At 53.8% G+C, this 18,195-nt stretch overlaps 7 protein-coding genes across 7 annotated transcripts; 5 read left to right on the top strand and 2 right to left on the bottom strand.

The window, feature by feature from the left end:
* Window positions 1–268: 268 nt before the first annotated feature.
* NECHADRAFT_76194 (uncharacterized protein) lies at window positions 269–1,253 on the top strand (the record flags this gene model as incomplete). Its single annotated transcript, XM_003046412.1, has 3 exons — window positions 269–371; window positions 420–853; window positions 900–1,253. The coding sequence occupies 3 exons, from the start codon at window positions 269–271 to the stop codon at window positions 1,251–1,253; spliced, it is 891 nt and encodes a 296-aa protein (XP_003046458.1).
* A 398-nt stretch (window positions 1,254–1,651) lies between these two features.
* NECHADRAFT_90818 (uncharacterized protein) lies at window positions 1,652–4,046 on the bottom strand (the record flags this gene model as incomplete). The annotated part of the gene is made up of 7 exons (XM_003045845.1): window positions 1,652–1,868; window positions 1,930–3,017; window positions 3,113–3,289; window positions 3,332–3,503; window positions 3,617–3,751; window positions 3,781–3,879; window positions 3,934–4,046. The coding sequence occupies 7 exons, from the start codon at window positions 4,044–4,046 to the stop codon at window positions 1,652–1,654; spliced, it is 2,001 nt and encodes a 666-aa protein (XP_003045891.1).
* Window positions 4,047–5,739: 1,693 nt separating this feature from the next.
* Window positions 5,740–7,046, top strand: NECHADRAFT_90817 (uncharacterized protein; the record flags this gene model as incomplete). Its single annotated transcript, XM_003046411.1, has 2 exons — window positions 5,740–5,985; window positions 6,018–7,046. 2 exons carry the CDS (start codon window positions 5,740–5,742, stop codon window positions 7,044–7,046), a joined length of 1,275 nt encoding a protein of 424 aa, XP_003046457.1.
* A 996-nt stretch (window positions 7,047–8,042) lies between these two features.
* On the top strand, window positions 8,043–9,184 carry NECHADRAFT_90816 (uncharacterized protein; the record flags this gene model as incomplete). The annotated part of the gene is made up of 4 exons (XM_003046410.1): window positions 8,043–8,058; window positions 8,128–8,361; window positions 8,421–8,675; window positions 8,727–9,184. The coding sequence occupies 4 exons, from the start codon at window positions 8,043–8,045 to the stop codon at window positions 9,182–9,184; spliced, it is 963 nt and encodes a 320-aa protein (XP_003046456.1).
* Window positions 9,185–9,308: 124 nt separating this feature from the next.
* NECHADRAFT_57971 (uncharacterized protein) lies at window positions 9,309–10,776 on the bottom strand. The gene is made up of 4 exons (XM_003045844.1): window positions 10,553–10,776; window positions 9,907–10,229; window positions 9,805–9,853; window positions 9,309–9,754 (listed from the first exon to the last, which is right to left on the bottom strand). Exons 1-4 carry the CDS (start codon window positions 10,644–10,646, stop codon window positions 9,624–9,626), a joined length of 597 nt encoding a protein of 198 aa, XP_003045890.1. The 5' UTR covers window positions 10,647–10,776; the 3' UTR covers window positions 9,309–9,623.
* A 2,489-nt stretch (window positions 10,777–13,265) lies between these two features.
* Window positions 13,266–14,675, top strand: NECHADRAFT_32232 (uncharacterized protein; the record flags this gene model as incomplete). The annotated part of the gene is made up of 3 exons (XM_003046409.1): window positions 13,266–13,335; window positions 13,395–14,586; window positions 14,642–14,675. 3 exons carry the CDS (start codon window positions 13,266–13,268, stop codon window positions 14,673–14,675), a joined length of 1,296 nt encoding a protein of 431 aa, XP_003046455.1.
* Window positions 14,676–15,693: 1,018 nt separating this feature from the next.
* NECHADRAFT_33071 (uncharacterized protein) lies at window positions 15,694–16,790 on the top strand (the record flags this gene model as incomplete). Its single annotated transcript, XM_003046408.1, has 3 exons — window positions 15,694–15,795; window positions 15,848–16,018; window positions 16,068–16,790. The coding sequence occupies 3 exons, from the start codon at window positions 15,694–15,696 to the stop codon at window positions 16,788–16,790; spliced, it is 996 nt and encodes a 331-aa protein (XP_003046454.1).
* Window positions 16,791–18,195: the final 1,405 nt, after the last annotated feature.

Raw genomic sequence — 18,195 nt, 5'->3', positions numbered from 1 at the left:
TAGTCTGCTTCACAGCTACCCTCTTTCGCGACGACCTCCAAGTTGGGACTTGTATGCTTCACCGAGATGTGACCAACATGTGAGCCTTGAAAAAAAAAAGGTATATAAGAAGAAAAGATCTTTGTAATGTGGTCTATCAATTCAACTGCAAGCCAGTCTTCTCTGTTCTACTCTCTTCTATCCATCTACATTCAACGCCCTGGAGGCAACTCATTCTACACCTTACTCACTGTAATACCTCTTTTCAAAAACTTCAAGGACCTTCAAGATGCGTTTCTTCACTGTCTCTGTTCTTGCCACCGCCGTCTCGGCCCACGGCGTGGTCATGTCTGTTGAGGGCGCCAACGGTGTCTCCATGCCCGGTCTGAGCAGTACGTCTTATCCCCCTTCACTTGAAAAGGTCTACTAACACAGACAAGTCGCGGATGGAACTCCTCGTGATTGCTCCAGCAACAGGTGCGGCTCTCAGGCCGACACTTCCATCATCCGTGACCGCGAGATTCGCAGCGGTGAAGCCAGTGCCCTTGGCCGGACCCAGGGCAATGGTCCCGTTGACGCTTCCGTCATGATTTCCAACTTTCTTGGTACGGGTGGCAACGTCCCAACCAACAATGGCTCCTCTGAGAGCGTGGGAGTTGAGGATAACTTGTCCAACCTGCCCGGCGCGCGAAAGCACCGCCGACAGCTTGGCAACCTCCTGGGCGGTCTCTTCGGAGGCGGTGCCGCAGGAAGGGGCGGCGACAAGAGCGATGGCCCCCCTGAGGCTCGCGTTGCAGCCTCTGCCGGCGACGGTGCTTCCTCTGGCCTTCCCACCGCGTCGGATGATGGTGAAGTGACACTCACCTACAGACAGGTATGTCTTCCTTACTCGAGGTAGCACCAGCCACTAACATTTGCAGGTCAACCAAGATGGCGCTGGCCCCATGACCGCTGACATTGATGCTACATCTGGTGGCACCGACCCTGATGCCTTCCAGTCAGCCGAGGTCACCGAGGACGTCCCAGGACTCGGCATCCAGGGCCTGTCTTTGGCCACCAACACCGACTTCCCCCTCAAGGTGCGCATGCCCGAGGGAATGACCTGCGAGGGCAGCGTTGGAGGTGCCGAGAATGTCTGCATCGTCCGTGTTCGCAACGGCGCGGCTGCTGGTCCCTTTGGCGGTTCTGGTGCCTTCACGCAGTCTGCCGCAGCGCGCAAGCGGGCCTTTGCCTACCGTCTCAAGAAGCGCATGGAGATTGCCCGCAAGAACTAGGCGCCTATCTAGCGTGTCGTGTAGGGGAGGGCTGGACAAGTCCTATAGGACATCCATGTATGTGCTACAGAGACCCATAGCGTATACGCACCTACTTCGGCCATTGATGCGTCTCTGCGCTCCATCTCAAGCATCTGGCATCTTGTCATTGTCATCAAGTTAGAAGGATGGGAAGAGAAAGAGGGGAGGCCAGGCACACAGGGCACGGGGTTGGCTATGACACGGCCAGAACCATGGTATCATGTATGGAATCTGGAGCAGCCAGGAGGACGGAGTACGGTCAATGGAAATAGAAGAACAGTTGGAAAAATGTCATATGGACCGAATGGGAGTAAGATTAAGAATGTATTCACGCATACCTCGTGAATGCTATAGAAGACGCCGGCCATGCACCTTGGTCATGAAATCGTTAAATGTAAACCAATACCAGAGCGCCGTTCCGGAAAAGCTTTAGACCCTAGCTGACGAGTGGGAAGAGAAAAGGAAACGTGAGGGAGCAGTGCCTGGCCTAGGGTCACGCAACAGAGCTGCGGTCCCGTGGAGGAAGAACAAAAAAGGAACATGATACCATTCGAGTAGAAGGTGAGGGCGAGAACGTGTATGGCTAGATATGGCCTACCAACGGCGGCTATTCAAGAATTAGCTAGTGGTGCTTCACGACGCTTTGGTGGCTTACCTGTATGCAGAGTCGAGCTTCGTTTGGCGACGCTTGGGCTTGTTACTCCCAGATGGCTTTCGTTTCGGTGTTTCCTCAGGAGTCTTGGCCTTGGTATCTCGCCCCAGTAGCTCGGCTTCCAACGAGTCCAACCCGGATGAGGCGTTGGATACTGACCGCGAGGCTGGAGTATGAGTGCGTGTTCGACTGCGACCACGGCTGCGGTCTCTGCTTCGACCTCTGCTACGATCTCTGCTTCGACCCCTGCTGCGATCTTCTCGACTCCGATCTCGATGGTAAGATATTGTTCTTTCGGGAGATCGTCGATCCTGTCCACGAGCCTCCGTTCCCCGATGTCCGGAACTGTCCCGACGTGATCTGCGCTTGACCCCCTGCCTGTCCCACCGACTGGAATCCCCGTCGTTTGATCCTCTGCGGCTGGGGTTAGAAGCACTCTGGGATCTCTGTCTCTTGAGAGGTCGCTCGGCACGGTCATTGTCACTAGAATGGCCACGTTTGGAGCGTTGCTCATGGACCTCCCCACTCTCGGAGCTTTCACTCCGCACTGCTTCGGAGCCCTTGGTCGGAAACTCAGCTGGGAGCTTAGATACCGCTTCTCCGCTGGGGAGCTTGCCATCTCGCACAAATGCTGGGTCGAATTCGATCGATGACCAATACGGCGTTTCATGTATCGGCTTGACATACTCCTCGATATTGTCAGCCTTGACATAGTTCGATTCGATGCATTTTGCATCCCACTTTCTAGGAAGAAGCACCTCGTCATTGTACTCTGCAGGCAGAGGCTTGCCCACTTCATCTGGTGGATGTGCCGTTTCTAGCTCCTTGAAGACTGTCTTCTCATCCCATTCCAGGTCATCTGCGTCAGTGGCATTATTGGGCGTCGTATCAGGTACTTGTGGTGGAACAGGTTTCGAGACCTCGGTGTCAGGCCTTTTCGTTTCAACCTTTTCAATGGGTGTGCTCGATTCTTGTTTAGGGGCGGGTTGTGCTATTTGCTCCTGTTTCGGTGATGGGATTGGTTTCGGAAGACTTGGAGCTTTTGTTTCAGGTTTTTGGTGATTTTCGTGAGGTTTCTGCTCCGGTTGCCGCTCCGGTTGCCGAGGATGAGGCTGATTTTTCTTCTGCCGGTTATCATGGTTGCGGTTATGGCGCTCATGTCTTCGTCTATTATTCCGGTGATCACGAGAGTGGTCAGGAAAATCACGGCGACGACCAGGTTGAGGTGGTTTCGGAGGGAGGGATGGCTTGGGAGGTAGAGATGGTGGCAAGGGAAGCGTTGAGACTGTGCTTGGGCGTGGTATAGGTGGTGATCCCGATGCTCGGCTGGGCTGTGGTGTGGGAGGTGGTCCTGGAGATGGGCCTAGCCTAGGAGGTGGAGGATGTCCATATCCAGGTGGCGCACTGTGAGGAGGAAAGGGAGGGGGGTACGGAGGCGCATGCTGTCCGTATGGCGGGGGCGTAGGCGGAGGATATGACTGATATGGTGGGTGCGAGCTGTAGGGCGCATGATCCTGACGGGGAGTTGGTGGAGGACCATATGGCCGTGAGTATGATGAGGGTGGTGGCCCCGGCGGCTGAGTTGGTTGAGGTGGAGGAGGAGGGCCATATGGTGCGGATGGACCAGGAGGAGGAGGGAGACCTGGAGGCGGACCACCGTATGAGGGCGGAGGGTATGAATGCGAGTAACCTGGAGGTGCGTAGCCGGGCGTATAACCAGGAGCCGCAGATCCATATGGAGGGTACTGGGGAGGATAGGAGGGAGCTCCGGGGTAAGGCGCAGGCGGAGGACCATAGCCTGGGGGAGGCCCGTATCTGGTCACAACTGACCCTGGAGCTGGAGTAGGGGCGTACTTGGTGATGATGGGTCCCTTGGACTTTTTCGAACCTCCATGCTGCTCCTTGTGGCCCCCTTGACCCGAAGTATTGGCATTCCTCCAAGCTGCGAGACCTCTGCAGGATAGTTAGCAGCGTACAGCCGCTGTGACCAGACTTTAGACAACTTACGCTGGAGTTTCTCGAGTAGGCTCTGGACATGCGATAGCCCAATGGCCCGAGGTGCCGCAGTTATAGCAGCGAGCCTCATCTGGCCGTGTCTGGCCTGGGGCCGAGTCAGGCATGATGATGATGTAACTCGACGTACCAGGAAGCGACAGCAGTTAAGGGAAGCGGATTTCCAGGGAGAAAGAAATGCTATGCCCGAAATTCAACCAAGGTGGTGGCGTCTATAATACAGGCGGATGGATGGCAAAGAGAAAGCGACGACAGCCTCGTCAGCGACTTGGTCGGGCGCGAAGACGATTTCCGCGCTGGACGTCGACAGGACAAACCAGAGACAAGAGCTGGGCGGGCGGTCTGTTCTGAGGCCAGTCTCATGTGACGCTGTGATAGGTTGCACAACAGAGTCCTCGGCGTGACTGGAGAGCAGCAGCAGCAATAATAGTCGAGGAGTGAGGGCGTTGGGATACTACAGCCCAAGGCTTGCCAACAGCGACAGCGCGCGGACGCGACATCCAATGCGCAAGGACCCCCTCGGCGGAACCTGCACGGGCTTGCTTGCGGGGGAAACGCTCAGAGGGGCCTCATCCAGTTGATCCTTGGAGGGCTCAGGGTGATTCTATTGAAGCCCTCGGGTCGGTGAAGAGGTGGATTCCGTTGCAGCCTGAGTAACAGAGATGGCGATGCCACTCATTGGGTCGTAGAGATCCGATGCTGAGGTTGTCGCGTGCGCACGGACCAGGTCACTGCCGAGTCAGAGTCAGAGCAAAACGAAACAATGCATAAAGTACGATAAAATAAACTTCAGGCATCTCATCTCGAGGGAGACACTCGTTTTTCCGAGCCTTATCTTGACATTTAATTTCGCTTTTTGATGAGCAAACACGTTGAGAGGACGAATTATTCATTTGTTTGAATGCGCATGAATAATATCCTTGGTTTGCTATATCGAATTTGAGTTGGGTACTTACCTAAACTGGAATACAGTGAAGTAGAGTTCGTTTTCTAGGTACCCAGCCGATGCGCACGTATACATTATAGCAGTCAAACCTCGCTCGAGACTGTTTGCGCTCACAGCCCAGTTCGCATATTCTACTAATAGATCTTTGACGATTCACTACCACATGGAGCGGCAATATGACATCGCCTTACAAACACTCGACAATAAGGGCAGACGCCGTCCAACATATAGCATCGCAACCAAAGCAGGCAACTCTTATGAAACAAGACTGACTTGACCCCCATCCTGGGTCGATATGCCTACAAATATCCCACCTGTCACCTATCACTTTAATTTACCCGGAATTATCCGTCGAGGCGGATCTCCCGTAGGCATAGGGCTTCAGTCCGGGGTTCCGCTCTCGACACGCCATCCGGACCACCACCGCCAGCCATGACCCCGGAGCTTTGTCTGAATGAAGGCTTCTACAAGCTGCACATGTTTCAAAACGTTCAATCTTTCAGATTTAACTTGATAGATTGTCAGCGCTTTTTGCCGTTACTGACCATGGAAGGACCTGAGATCGAGCTTGGTCCTTCAGCCAAGCATGATATGATATCTCGAGATATCTATGCTTCCTGGCATCCACATCACCTTCAAGGTTAATTATCACCGTGATGAAACTCCTGCATCTGACCCCACCTGGTATCCATTCATACGACCATCATCATGTTACTTCAACTCCGAGAGGTCCGCATTCATACATAGCCGAGGCGTCACAAGAGATAGGTATATAAACACTCAAGACGATGTCATGAGCGAGGTTTGACCTCATCCTCCTTGCCTATGCGTCTCGGTTTGATCTGGTTGTCAACATGAGGGCCTCCATCTCTTTTGCTTGCCTTCTGGCAACTGTCTCTGCCACGATCAGCCCTGGCACCCTCGTCACCATTTCTTCAGCAGTCGATGTGAACAGTCAATCGGCGTGGTGGAATCCCCTCGACGAGTTCAACGGCTACCAGTGGCTAACCTATCTGCGAAATCCTCTGGAGGGATCGACAGCCAACCACAATGTCATGGTTGTTCGTCGTGCTCAGATAACGGTGCAATCTCGCGGGATTGTCTAAAGACCTCGAGTGGAGAGTGCGCCGAGTTCCTTGACGACAACGGCCACAACACCCCGAGCATTGCTGTCGACGGAGACGGTTACGTCCACGTCTTCACGAGCATGCACAACGAGCCATGGAACTACTTTCGTTCTTCCTCAGCTAACAGTGCGACCCTCGTGGATCGCAGCTCAGAGATGCCTGACCACACCCTTCGGGTCACGTACCCCGTGGTGAAGCGTGATGCTGACGGTAACCTCTGGATGATTGTCAGAGGACAATCGAGCAATGACGGTTCAGCTCGAGGCGGCTACTTTTACAAGTATACGACTTCTTCCAAGAAATGGGCGCGGATCAGCATCTTTGCCTACAGAACAGACTACTCGGTGTACCCCGATGATATCCAGTTCTCTTCCGACGGCGATGTTCATCTCCAGTGGGAATGGGCCAAGTTCCCTGCCTCTGGAGTTCGCCATGAGGGAAGCTATGTGCGTTATACGCCTTCGTCGGATAAGTATCGATCCGCCTCTGGAGCGACCGTCACCTTGCCCATCACTCAGGAGACCAAGGACATTGTCTTCCAGCCCCTCACATCTGGCGAGACCTATGATGGAGACACCGGTGCTACACCTGTCCCCGCGTTCCAGAGCGCAAAGCTTGCCCTCTATGAGGGCGCAGCTGGCGAGGTCCATATCAACATCGCATACCGTTTCGCTCCCAAGTCCTATCAGGGATGGCAAATCAACCGCGCGAGGGCGACATTTGGCACGACGAACCCTTGGGCTCGTGAGTTGGTCTTTTCAGGCGAAAACACGAGCGCTGCTATCGGCATAACTCACGACGGCACAACTGTTCGCATCTACTATTGTGTCTCTGGTGGTAGTGCTTGGGTTCTTGAGAAGACTGGCAGCGCCGGGTGGACGAATAACGAGCTCAAGGCTGTAACGGGCAAGGGAGTACAACGTCTACAAGCCATGATGAGATCTGACGGCACAGATCTTTTGTATCTTGGTGCGCCTAAGAATGTGGACGCAGTGACAGGTAGCTTGTATTTCATGACTGTGGGGGGCCGTTGAGGCGATCTTCTGGCTCAGTTTACTCATCAAGGGCCGAGCTTCAACTAAAACAAACAACACATTGCCAACACATTATAGGATCATAACGGGCCATCGAGACGATGATCAAGGTTGCAGACAGAACTCCGATCGTACATCTAGACCAATTATGATGAGTCTCTTCCTATGCTCACTAAAACTGAGATCAGAGATCAACCTATTTCTATATTATTTTTATAGAGACTTAGATGATGCTCTAGCAGTCCCCGCGCAAGCAAAGAGACACTCTTAACGTGCCTATAGAGGAGCTATGGTTGGTCGGGTTAAAAAGACACTAGAATATGTAAAAAAAAACAGTGTGGTGTTTTACTTACGAAACTGCCCTTGTGATATCGGAGGTTGAATAGACAAAACGAACTACTCACCTACTTACCTTAAACTCCGAGCCGTATTACTCCCAACTTCATAGCAGCCAGTCCAAAAGGCAAGCTACATCCATAAAAGACTGGACTCGCCGTCAACTACCGGCAAGTTCCAGCTCTCATCTGCCATCTGCCGATGGTGGTGTCAAAGTGTGGGGGAGCTCGGCCGGGCATTTTTCCCCGCCGAGCTGTGTGATCAGCGACGACTAAGCAATTCACACGACACCAGGCTAAACATCCCACCGCCCTAACAAGCAAACCTCGTTCGCCCGTGCCTTCAACATGATCGCTTCTCTCGCTCCCTTCACCATGTCGCGATACTCCTTCTAGTGTCCTCACGCCACTCTCGCTCTCGACCGCCTCCCTTGAAACGCTCGCGCCCAATGTGAACTTGTCCCGCTTCGTCTCCCGATCGATCATGTTGGTACAACCACCAAGCTCTCCTCCAGACATCATCCCCGCCAGGAGCCGCCGCCGCCAGCCTTAATGACTCCGGGCGCACGAGTCCCCTCGATACCAACGACCATCTTCTCCAACTGAACCTCTCGGTCGCCTTTTCCTCCTCCCCGCACATACGCACCGTACCTTACACACAATGCCTGGGCTACCATGTAAGCGCCCGCCCCCGCCATCGAAAGGGCCACTAGAGCTCGCAGGCTGATATCCCCGGGTCGCAACAGCATCCGTCGACCTCGACGAGTGCATCTCGCGCCTGTACAAGAAGGAACTCCTAGCCGAGTCCGTCATCGAGGCCATCTGCGCAAAGACAAAGGAGCTCCTGATGCGCGAGAGCAATGTCGTCCACGTCCGCGCCCCCATCACCGTCGTCGGCGACATCCACGGCCAGTTCTTTGATCTGATCGAGATCTTTCGCATCGGCGGCTACTGCCCCGACACAAACTACCTCTTCCTCGGTAATCGCCCTCGCAGCGGACGAGATACAAACCTCTGGCTAACCACCATCGGGGAACAGGAGACTATGTCGACCGCGGCATGTTCAGCGTAGAGACCATCTCGCTGCTTGTGTGTTTAAAACTACGATACCCCAATCGCGTGCATCTGATCCGCGGGAACCACGAGTCGCGCGGCGTCACCCAGTCATATGGCTTCTACACCGAGTGCTCGCGCAAGTATGGCAATGCCAACGTGTGGCACTACTTTACCGACATGTTTGACTTTTTGACTTTGAGTGTCGTCATCAACGACCAAATATTCTGCGTCCACGGCGGTCAGTTTCAAGCCCGCGTTTCCTCTGCAGCAGCTCTAATGCAACGTCTAGGCCTTTCCCCCTCTATCCATTCTATCGACCAAATCAAAATCATAGATCGCTTCCGCGAGATCCCCCACGAAGGCCCCATGGCCGACCTCGTCTGGTCCGATCCCGACCCCGAGCGCGACGAGTTCTCCCTCTCCCCGCGAGGTGCTGGCTACACGTTTGGAGCCCAGGTGGTTAAGAAGTTCCTGGCCGTCAACAACATGTCGCACATTCTCAGGGCCCACCAGCTCTGCCAAGAGGGTTTCCAGGTGCTCTACGACGACCGGCTCAGCACGGTCTGGAGCGCTCCCAACTACTGCTACCGCTGCGGCAACATGGCCAGCGTTCTCGAGGTTAGCGATACAGGGGAACGTTTCTTCAACGTCTTTGCAGCCGCCCCCGAGAATGACATGCATAAGGAGCTGCAGCCCGGGAACGAAAAGTCTGCCGACGGTAATGCCTTGCCAGACTATTTCCTCTGAGCAACCCATACATACATATACAACACACCGCCTGAAGCCACACCAGCTTGGGCTTGATGACATTTTACAACGATGTGATACCAGATCCTTTAAGTAGGCATATTGACGGACCCGAGCGGTAGATAGAGTTGTTGCATAGCAAATAGAGCTTGATGCATATCGGATTTTTTCCCTCCTTGGAGTCTTGAGACTCGGAAGTGAGGTTGAAGTATTGCCTCGTCTGCGACGAGCTAGATGATAGAAACAAAGCATCCACCCATCCCCATCCCCGGCTCCGATCCTCGATTTTCTCTTTTTATGTGGGTTTTTGTGTGTGTTGCGTCCTTATCCAATGTTCAGGTATCTCATTATCTCATGGCTTGTGGTATTTGTTTATGTGCGATTCCTAGGGATACACGACCCAAACCTGTTAGGTCGTGCCTTGGTACCCTTTACAGGTCTACCAGTCCTTGGCAATGTCGAAGCTCCACTCGAACTCGAGATGCTTCTTCTTGTCGTCATCCACGAAGCTCGAGACGGCGTTGTAGTGGCCGCGGGCGAGCATGCCGCTGGGGGCCTCCTCCTCCTGGACTGTGGCGGTGTCAATGGCTGGATATAAGCAGTAACCATGTCAGACTTACATCGCTTCTCGTAGGTGGTCTGTCGGTCAGTGTTGGGAGCGTAGCTGCCCTGTACAGTGTGTCAGCATGCTGCTTAGCTCAGAAGCTGCCAGGAAAACGCACAATCATCTCAGAGTCCTTGGAGACCCGGATACCCTTTCGCTTAACGACCTGAACGTAGTGAAGACCGCTGAGGATCTCGTGCTGGACCTTGAACTTGGCGCTCATGGTAAACTTGGCTCCCTCCTTGATTGTGAAGGGCTTGTCCTTGAGGGTGTTCTCGCTGCCGGGAGTAGAGAGGTCAATGGTGACGGGGTCGCGGCCGGGAGAGTCCATGGTCAGGGACAGGATGATGCAGACTCGGGGGTCGTTGGGGTCAGAGATGTCGGTGCCACCACCGAGACCGAGAGACTCCTTGTATCGCTGCAGGGACTCATCGCCAGCATCTTGAGAGAAAGAATGTTAGCATTGAGTAGTCTCGGGGTTTGGAGGGGTGGCGTGGGAGAAGCGGTAAGCAGGGTGCTTTGTGTTGCGCCGAGGGGAAGCTGAGCCAGACAAGATAATCCAAGAATGAAGCACAGCTCATGCGCTCTGACATAGCTCGGCTTGAGCCAGAGAGCTACACATAGCACAGATGCATCAAATCATCATGTCATGTTGGTGCGAGCTTGCAAGGCGGTGCCACATGGGACAGAAGCATGTGCTGCAGAGGCTTGACGATAGGCCGGGACGGAAGTCGGCGGGGGGTACGGGGAGCTGCTGCACCTACCCATCTGCTGGTACTCAGCCAGACTCTGCTTGGGCTGAGAGAGCTTGTAGCCCTGAGTCTCCTCGGGCATGGTATCATCATCGTGAGAAGCCATGGTGGGCGAGCGGGGCGAGGCTGGAGGAAGGCGGGGGATAGGAGAAGAGCGGAGAGCACCGAGAGGTTGAGGTCGAAGAGAGATGGCTACAGCAGCTGTGAATGGCTGCTCAAGATATAGTAGAGAGAAGAAGTGAAGGTTGGGGTAGAGAAAAAAGAAAGAGGAGAGGAGGAGGGGGAGAAGAAAAGAGAAGAAGCTTACTCGTTGAAGCAGGGGAGAGGTGAGCTTGGTCCTTGGTCCTTGGAGGGGCTTTGGTAGGTTGCTTGCTTGTTGCGGTGACGATGGAGGGGCTGTCTAGGCGGTGTTCCTCTGCTGTAGGTGCGTGCTAGGGTGGGCTCTTGCTTTTGGCGGTCGCTACCTAGGTATCCTCGTCGTCTGGTGGGGTTTCAGGAGGCTGACTCGCGAATGTTGATTGGGCTTGATGCGTTTGAATACGGACGAGTCGCCAATGGCTGCAGTTGGTATGGAGATGTGCTGGTCAGGGGTTGGGCTGGTGAAGGAGAGCCTGGAGGATGAGGTGAGGCTTGTTTTCAGAGGGGTTATGGCGGCTGTGGCTTTGAGCCTCTGGGTTGTGTGAGCAGACGGGAAGCTGGGTGCCTGTAACTGCAACTGAGACATGGATTGCAGCATCGAGATAGCCCAGGTAGGCCAGGATAGTCCGTTGCAGCACTGCTAGTTGAGGAGGAGGAGTTGGACACACTTTTTTTCGTCTTTCTACAGGCAATTCGAATTGCTTCAACCACGTATCGTATTTCGACCAACATCATTAAACCTTGTTTGGCAATGTTAACATCACCACAATCCTCTCATTCCTGGCTTAAGAATGCCTCTGTCAATCCCCGCTCACCTACATCAAGTAACGCACTCAATTGCCACTGCGTGCTTTCCCCGCGTACCGCAGCAGCTCAGCAGTGGGCGCATGACAGGACGAATGGATGCTCATGCATTGACTCGCCCCTCGCCGCTATGCGAATGCACCTCGACAAATCGGAGACCTCAGCGATATAGAGACGATAGCATCTAGCACATATAGAATGTCTCGCAGGGAACTCCATGTGAAGACGGTCTGTCAGGAAAAGAAGCGTGGTCTGGGGTTGAGATCTCGTGGGGAGAAAGCCAGCGAAGAAGATCGCTGAAGAGCGGCCCATCCATTCTGTTCGTCCCGAGCCGGCAATCCCTTTGGACCCGACCCCTTCTAGACCTCTTGGAACATCGGATCAGTGCTGCGACAGCCCAAACAGGCACGGCGGCATGCGATGCCAGACGCGCGATAAGTGACTTGTTACGCCGCCATTCGTCGACCTCGGCAGCAGTAGAGCTGTAAGCAGCCCATTTGTCGCCGGGCTCAGCAGACGGAATGAGACCATTGGCAACGAGTCGCACCCGTTTCTCGGCTCTGTCAATGACTTGCCAGTGGACGTCTGTCTCTGGACATGTTTCGGCATCTCGCTTCCATGACGAGTCCTCTGTGACATGGCGCCGCCAAAGCCCAAACCCATGCCATTTCCCCGCGTTCTTCTGGGCGAGCAGTCGCCTGCTGGCGCGCCGGGCGCAGCGAACGCCAGGGGGACCGGGGACTTGTTTGGGGGTGGTTCACTTCTGACCTGGATCGGCGCTGGCGTTGGCGTTGTCGCTAGGTAGGGTGAGTGTGGTTGCTAGGGGCGGCAGACACATCCATCATCCATCCAACAGCGCAACCCATCGGCCAGTCCCCCACGTGCGCGCCAACGGAATCGAGCATGGCATCCATGGAAACGAGGGGGAAAGAGGCGAGCTGGGAATAGAATTATTTAACGCCGTCTAGCGCCCATCGAACAATAAAGGCCAATAAATGGTGGCTCCTTTTGTTGTGAAAATGACCCTGCACAAGAAAGGAGGTACGTACACACTAACCAGATGGCACTGGAACCCATCGGGTAATGTCAAGTCAGGTGTCCATCAAGTTTGGCGTGTTGATGGGGGTAATTTGGCCGCACCATTAACAGGAGACTTGATGCTGCGTGTGAACTGTGCGGCACTGCAAGTACCACTATATCTCGCAGCACCCCACTCCTACACACGGAGCTAGTCCCCTTCGGGCTCTCGGTACGTACCTGGGCCGCCGAACCCGCCCAACAGGGCCGCCCGCTAAAACCCTCTACGCTATCCAGCATGTAATTTGCGCGTCTGGATTCCCGTCTCAGCTCTTCCCTCGTCGAGCCTGTCGCGATCCTTTTTCACCCTCATCTGCTTCATCTTCTTCATTCTTCGCTCCCTCTCTATTTCCGGCCCAAAGCACCGTTACCGCTGGTCTTTTACCTCCCAGAATCTTTCGCCTGAAGCGCGATTGTATGCTCTTCAAGGGTTACTTTTTACTGAATGAATTGAAGCCCTGCGTTGACACGGTACGTCGAAAAAGGCCAAACTCTCCCCCGGCCCGTCGCCCGAATTGCGAGCAATTCTGCGCCCAACTCTCTTCACCTTCACCATCTGACGCGCCATCTCCAGCTTCGCGGGCTCGTTCATTCATCTTACTCTCCCTTGCGCGCCGATAAACCACGTCGAGTCCCGCGATTTGGATTCATTTTGTCGGCCCAGAGGTAACACGGATCGATCGCGATCGAGAAGCAATTGGACAAGATGGCCCCCAACGCCGAGCGCATGCTTCCTACGAAGCACAACCCTCTCATGATGGAGGATATCCCGGATTGTATAGACCACCCACCTGCTTCGATGTCGCGACTTTGCAGGCTCACCCATGTTTTGTAGATACGGATCTGGTCGCGCGCCGACGCCTCGGACAGACCAAGCTGACACCTAAGATGGTCGGCACCGGTGAGGCTGAGCAGTCTCTTGGCGTCTTCGACTACGCCCATCTGCGGGCTCCTCTGCCCAAGGGCATCGTCTCGGGCATCTTCAAGTCGAGCCCCAACAGCTACTTCCTGATGCGCCGCAGCTTCGACGGTTACGTCTCAGCCACCGGCATGTTCAAGGCCACCTTCCCATACGCCGAAGCAGCCGACGAGGAAGCCGAGCGCAAGTTTATCAAGTCTCTGGCGACTACGAGCCCCGAAGAGACGGCCGGAAACATCTGGATCCCCCCGGAGCAGGCTCTCGCCCTCGCCGATGAGTATCAGATTACCCCTTGGATCCGCGCCCTGCTCGATCCCGCCAAGATTTCCGTCACCAGCACCGCGGACTCGCCGCCCAAGAACATTACGGCGCCCCCCAAGTTTGACCCGGTCAAGTTGTCACAGCCTACACTGGCTCCTCCTACTCCAACCGTGATTCCTCGAACTACTCGGTCTCGCCGCTCAGCCAGCCCCACCAAGACCACGAGGCGCGCAGCTGCATCGCCCCGAAAGCGAAGCCTCCGCACCAAGGTCGAGGCCGTTGAGACCATCACCGAGAAGACGGATCTCGTCAATGGCGAGACCAAGGAGACCAAGCAGGAGGACATTGTCATGCAGTCGACCGAGTTTGAGCCCGCTATCGTTCTAGAGCCCAAGGAGGAGGAGCCCAAGGTCAAGGTTCACGTCGAGGAGGAGGTGTCAACCGATGCGGACGGAATTGAGACCAAGCACACCGTGACCGAGGTCGAACTTCCTCTGCCCACTGCTGGCGAGCCGCCAAGCGCTGAGGAGATTGCTCAGATGATGGAGGCTGCCAAGGAGATGGTTCAGAAGAACAAGGAGGAGGAGCAACAGGCCAAGCCCGAAACAGAGGGTGAAGAGGCACAAGAAGAGGCGCCCGAGACAGAGGAGGCACCTCCTTCTGCTAAGAAGAGCAAGCGAAAGGCCGCCGATATCTCAGTAGGCGACAAGGATGCCGCCGACAAGACCGAAGAGACTCGAGAAGAGGAACAGCCCAGGGCAAAGAAGGTCAAGACAGAGGCTGAGCTACGGAAAGAAAAGGTCAAGAACCGAGCACTGCTTGGACTGGGTGCCACCGTTGCGGTTGGGTAAGACATTTGCGCCTCTGAATTTTTAGATGAACCATTGCTAACAAGTCGGCAGCGCCATTGTCCCTTGGCTCATGAACTTTATCTAAGCTACGAATGTCATGTCTTCGGAACCCAAATCTTTGACCCAAGCCAGGGATTCGGGCGGTTCCACTACGACCATGGCTGCAATATGGGACGGGCGGTTGGATCGGCGCGGTTCTTGTCTTTGGTTGTTTGTCTTTTTCTCGTGTCATTTGTGTCTTGTTCACGGATCACTACCCATTACCCCTTGTCAGGACGAGATGTTACAGAGTAACAGACTCGTCGACGTCCTACCTACCTATCAATGTCCTTTTTTTTTAACCTTGACCTCTCCCATTATACCACAACACTATGCTCTTTTTTTTCTTATTACTTTATTACCCAAAATCTTTTCCCTTTGCACATACCCCCTTTGACCCCTGGAAACCGCAAGCACTAGATAGGCTGGCGAATTCAGGTTTCTATTTTGAACCGGTTCACTTCTGGAGAAGAGATTGAGGTGAGGGGAAGGCGGCTGGTGGATGAACGTGTTGAAGTTGATGGATGGATGCCCGTGGAGGAGAGAGGGGCTGGAGAAGAGGCGTTTTGTAATGACTCTGATCGGACTATCTACCTATATAAGGATATGAAGAAAAACACTAATAAAAAATAACACACAAAAGATATGTCCCTGATGCCTTCGGTGTTGAATAGCCGATGCCGAGTAGCGTCCATCAGTCGAATCCGATCTGAGGTGTCCACGGTTGCTGGGTCATAGTGAAAAGTCCCCTAGAACCAACAGAATTCTAGCGACTCCGGCTCCATGTTTTAGCGCACTTGATCCCCCGCGTGTTTCCCCGCACGATTCAATCTCTCCATCATCTCCAACTCCCGCGTTCGTGAATCTAACTCGGTACCTCTCTGGCTATGTGCGGCAATGGCCGGCTCTCTTTCGGGTAACCACTCTCCCCCACACGTCTTCTCAGCAATTGAGAGAGCTCTTGCTTCCATATATCTTGTGCTTCCCTCTTTAGCTTGAAAACTTGATCTCTTGTGTAACTTCTCTGCTGTTGTAACTCTTCGTTATATACCCTTGTACACATTATGAGACCTTCAACACGACTTGGAAGCCTCGTGCTTCGACGAGGTTTTGCTAGTTCAGCACGACGACTGGATAACTATGCCTTTGTCGGTCTTGGACAGATGGTACATTAACCTTCACTTCTACTTTACAAGGGTCCTAACTAGAGTAATATAGGGTTACCAAATGGCCAAGAACCTGCAATCCAAGTTAAAGCCCTCGGACAAGGTGTCCATCTTTGACATCAACCCCGAGTCCATGAAGGGCCTTGAGACGGAGATGAAGGCGGCTTCAACTGGTGCGGCGGTTGAGCTGGCTGCCAGCGCGTTTGATGCCTCGAAAGATGCTGTGAGTCTTGTTAGTCGTCGTGATCCACTTCAGCTACTAACATGTTCAGGATACTGTCATCACCGTCCTCCCCGAACCTCAGCATGTCCAGGGTGTCTACAAGTCTATAATTACAGACTCTCTCCCCAAGAAAGACCGTGTTTTTATTGACTGCTCAACCATCGACCCTTCGACTTCTCGTCAAGTTGCCAAGACCGTCTCATCTGCTGGTCAAGGCACATTTGTTGATGCCCCCATGTCTGGTGGTGTCGTAGGAGCTACTGCCGGAACTCTTACCTTTATGCTTGGATCTCCCCCATCTCTTGTTCCTCGATTGGAGCCCGTTCTGCTCCTCATGGGTAAAAAGGTTCTCCACTGCGGTGAGCAGGGTGCCGGTCTCTCCGCCAAGCTCGCCAACAACTACCTCCTAGCCCTCAACAACATCGCCACCGCCGAGGCCATGAACCTGGGAATGCAATGGGGTCTGGATCCCAAGAAGCTGGCGGGTGTCATCAACGTGAGCACGGGCAAGTGCTGGCCAAGCGAGGTCAACAACCCCGTTGCGGGCGTCGTCGAGACTGCACCAGCGAACCGTGACTACCGCGGCGGCTTCGGAATCGGACTCATGAAGAAGGACCTTAGACTCGCCATTGTGGCGGCTGAGGAGGCTGGCGCGAGGATGGAGCTGGCCAAGCCGGCTTTTGCGGTGTATGAGGCTGCTGAGAAGGAAGAGAGGTGTCAGGGACGGGACTTTTCTGTCGTTTACAGATATCTGGGCGGCAAGGAGGAGTAGAATTGGGTAGGTATATAGATACGTCAGACTCGCGTAAAACGATATGTGAATACAAGACTTTATAGCTGAGGGATCAGTGTGCTTGTCTGCAGCACGGTGACATCTGGACTCGTCAGTCACGGGGCCTTAGAGAGCGTACTCTATTTGTGTAACATGAAGCCATCACATTCATTCATTCGTACCATGTTGACTTAAATCGACCCCACATGTGAAAGCTCAAGAGTGAATGCTATCGGCCGTCTAGGTATCAGCCAGCCTCCAAGCCAATCCTGGTCAAACGGCCCTGCCAAGGTGGTTGGCTAACAAGTAGTACACCGAGTCAATCTCAGCGTGGTTTAGTAAGAAACGCAATACAACTTTTAAAGCAGCAGCAGGCCGGAAACGACGGGCATTACTCCACGCAGTCCATGCATGATTGTCTCCTGGAACAGGACCGTTGAATAAACCATCCTCCCCCGCAGCCAGTTTGCTCTCTTTCTACACACCAAGCCAAACACAAGCTGTCGAACATTGTTGTTCCCATGTAATTTCTTATAAAAAGCCAGTCCGCGACAAGCGTTTACGACCTCAATAGGTGGACAGTCTCAAACAAATGAGCAGCGAACCTTGAGTAATAACCCATCAAGTGAAATTTCGAGACGGAAGCTATCTGTCGGCTGCTCCATCGTTAATCACAGGAAGCTCGGCAAGTGATTTCGCATTTCCTCATGGCGAGTTACAAGTACGTCACGCTTGCAGACCCGAACTAAAAGATACCCCAGCAATATCACAACTGTAGAGTACGTGAACAAGAAAGCAGGTATCTCATTGTCTAAAGCTTGTTTTCATCAAGTTGGTTGCTTGAACCTACGTCTGTATGCACGAATCGCCACGAGTGCCATGTTGTGGAATGCCTGTGGCTGACGTCTGGGGTAACCACCTAAGTGGCTTGAGACGGAGAAGACGTTGGCCCGTCAGTTTGCCCGTCTACGTCGACTCGTTGGGCAATCAGATATGCACTTTGGGGGCTTTGTCTTGCCTCACTTGAAAACATGTGAGAACGACCCTATCGCCAGCTCAAAAGGAGAATGACCAAGGCCGTCCCAGCTAAAAACCCACTACAATTCCTCAATCAATATCATAACAGCCTCGAAAAACTCAGCCTAGACAACTACCACTCTCAGCCTCTCTCTACACGCATCTCAAAAAATCTGATTCAAAAAAAGATGAAACAAGCAAACTCAAGACTCGGCAATCTAAATCTCTCCGAATCCCTGCTTCCATGCGGACCAGGTTGGCCCGCTCCCGTGGCGCCGCCACCAGGGTTCGGCCGCCGCTCATCAACTAGCTTAGCTCTCCCTCGGAGCTTTTTCTGACCTTTCGAACGAGATACCCAGAAAGGAAATACACCTCTAAGCGAGGTTGT

The sequence above is a fragment of the Fusarium vanettenii genome (assembly GCF_000151355.1).
Source record: "Fusarium vanettenii 77-13-4 chromosome 2 genomic scaffold NECHAsca_18_chr2_1_0, whole genome shotgun sequence".
Taxonomy (NCBI): domain Eukaryota; kingdom Fungi; phylum Ascomycota; class Sordariomycetes; order Hypocreales; family Nectriaceae; genus Fusarium; species Fusarium vanettenii.
Note: the sequence above shows the minus strand (reverse complement) of the source record. Positions and strands in the feature narration are given on the sequence as shown.

Excerpts from the sequence above, each read along its gene's own strand:
- NECHADRAFT_57971 (XM_003045844.1), bottom strand. The coding sequence starts at position 10,646 with ATGGCTTCTCACGATGATGATACCATGCCCGAGGAGACTCAGGGCTAC. Across the intron at positions 10,230-10,552 it reads GGCTGAGTACCAGCAGATGG|ATGCTGGCGATGAGTCCCTG; the intron begins GTAGGTGCAGCA and ends CTTTCTCTCAAG. Across the intron at positions 9,755-9,804 it reads GACCACCTACGAGAAGCGAT|TCCAGGAGGAGGAGGCCCCC; the intron begins GTAAGTCTGACA and ends ACACCGCCACAG.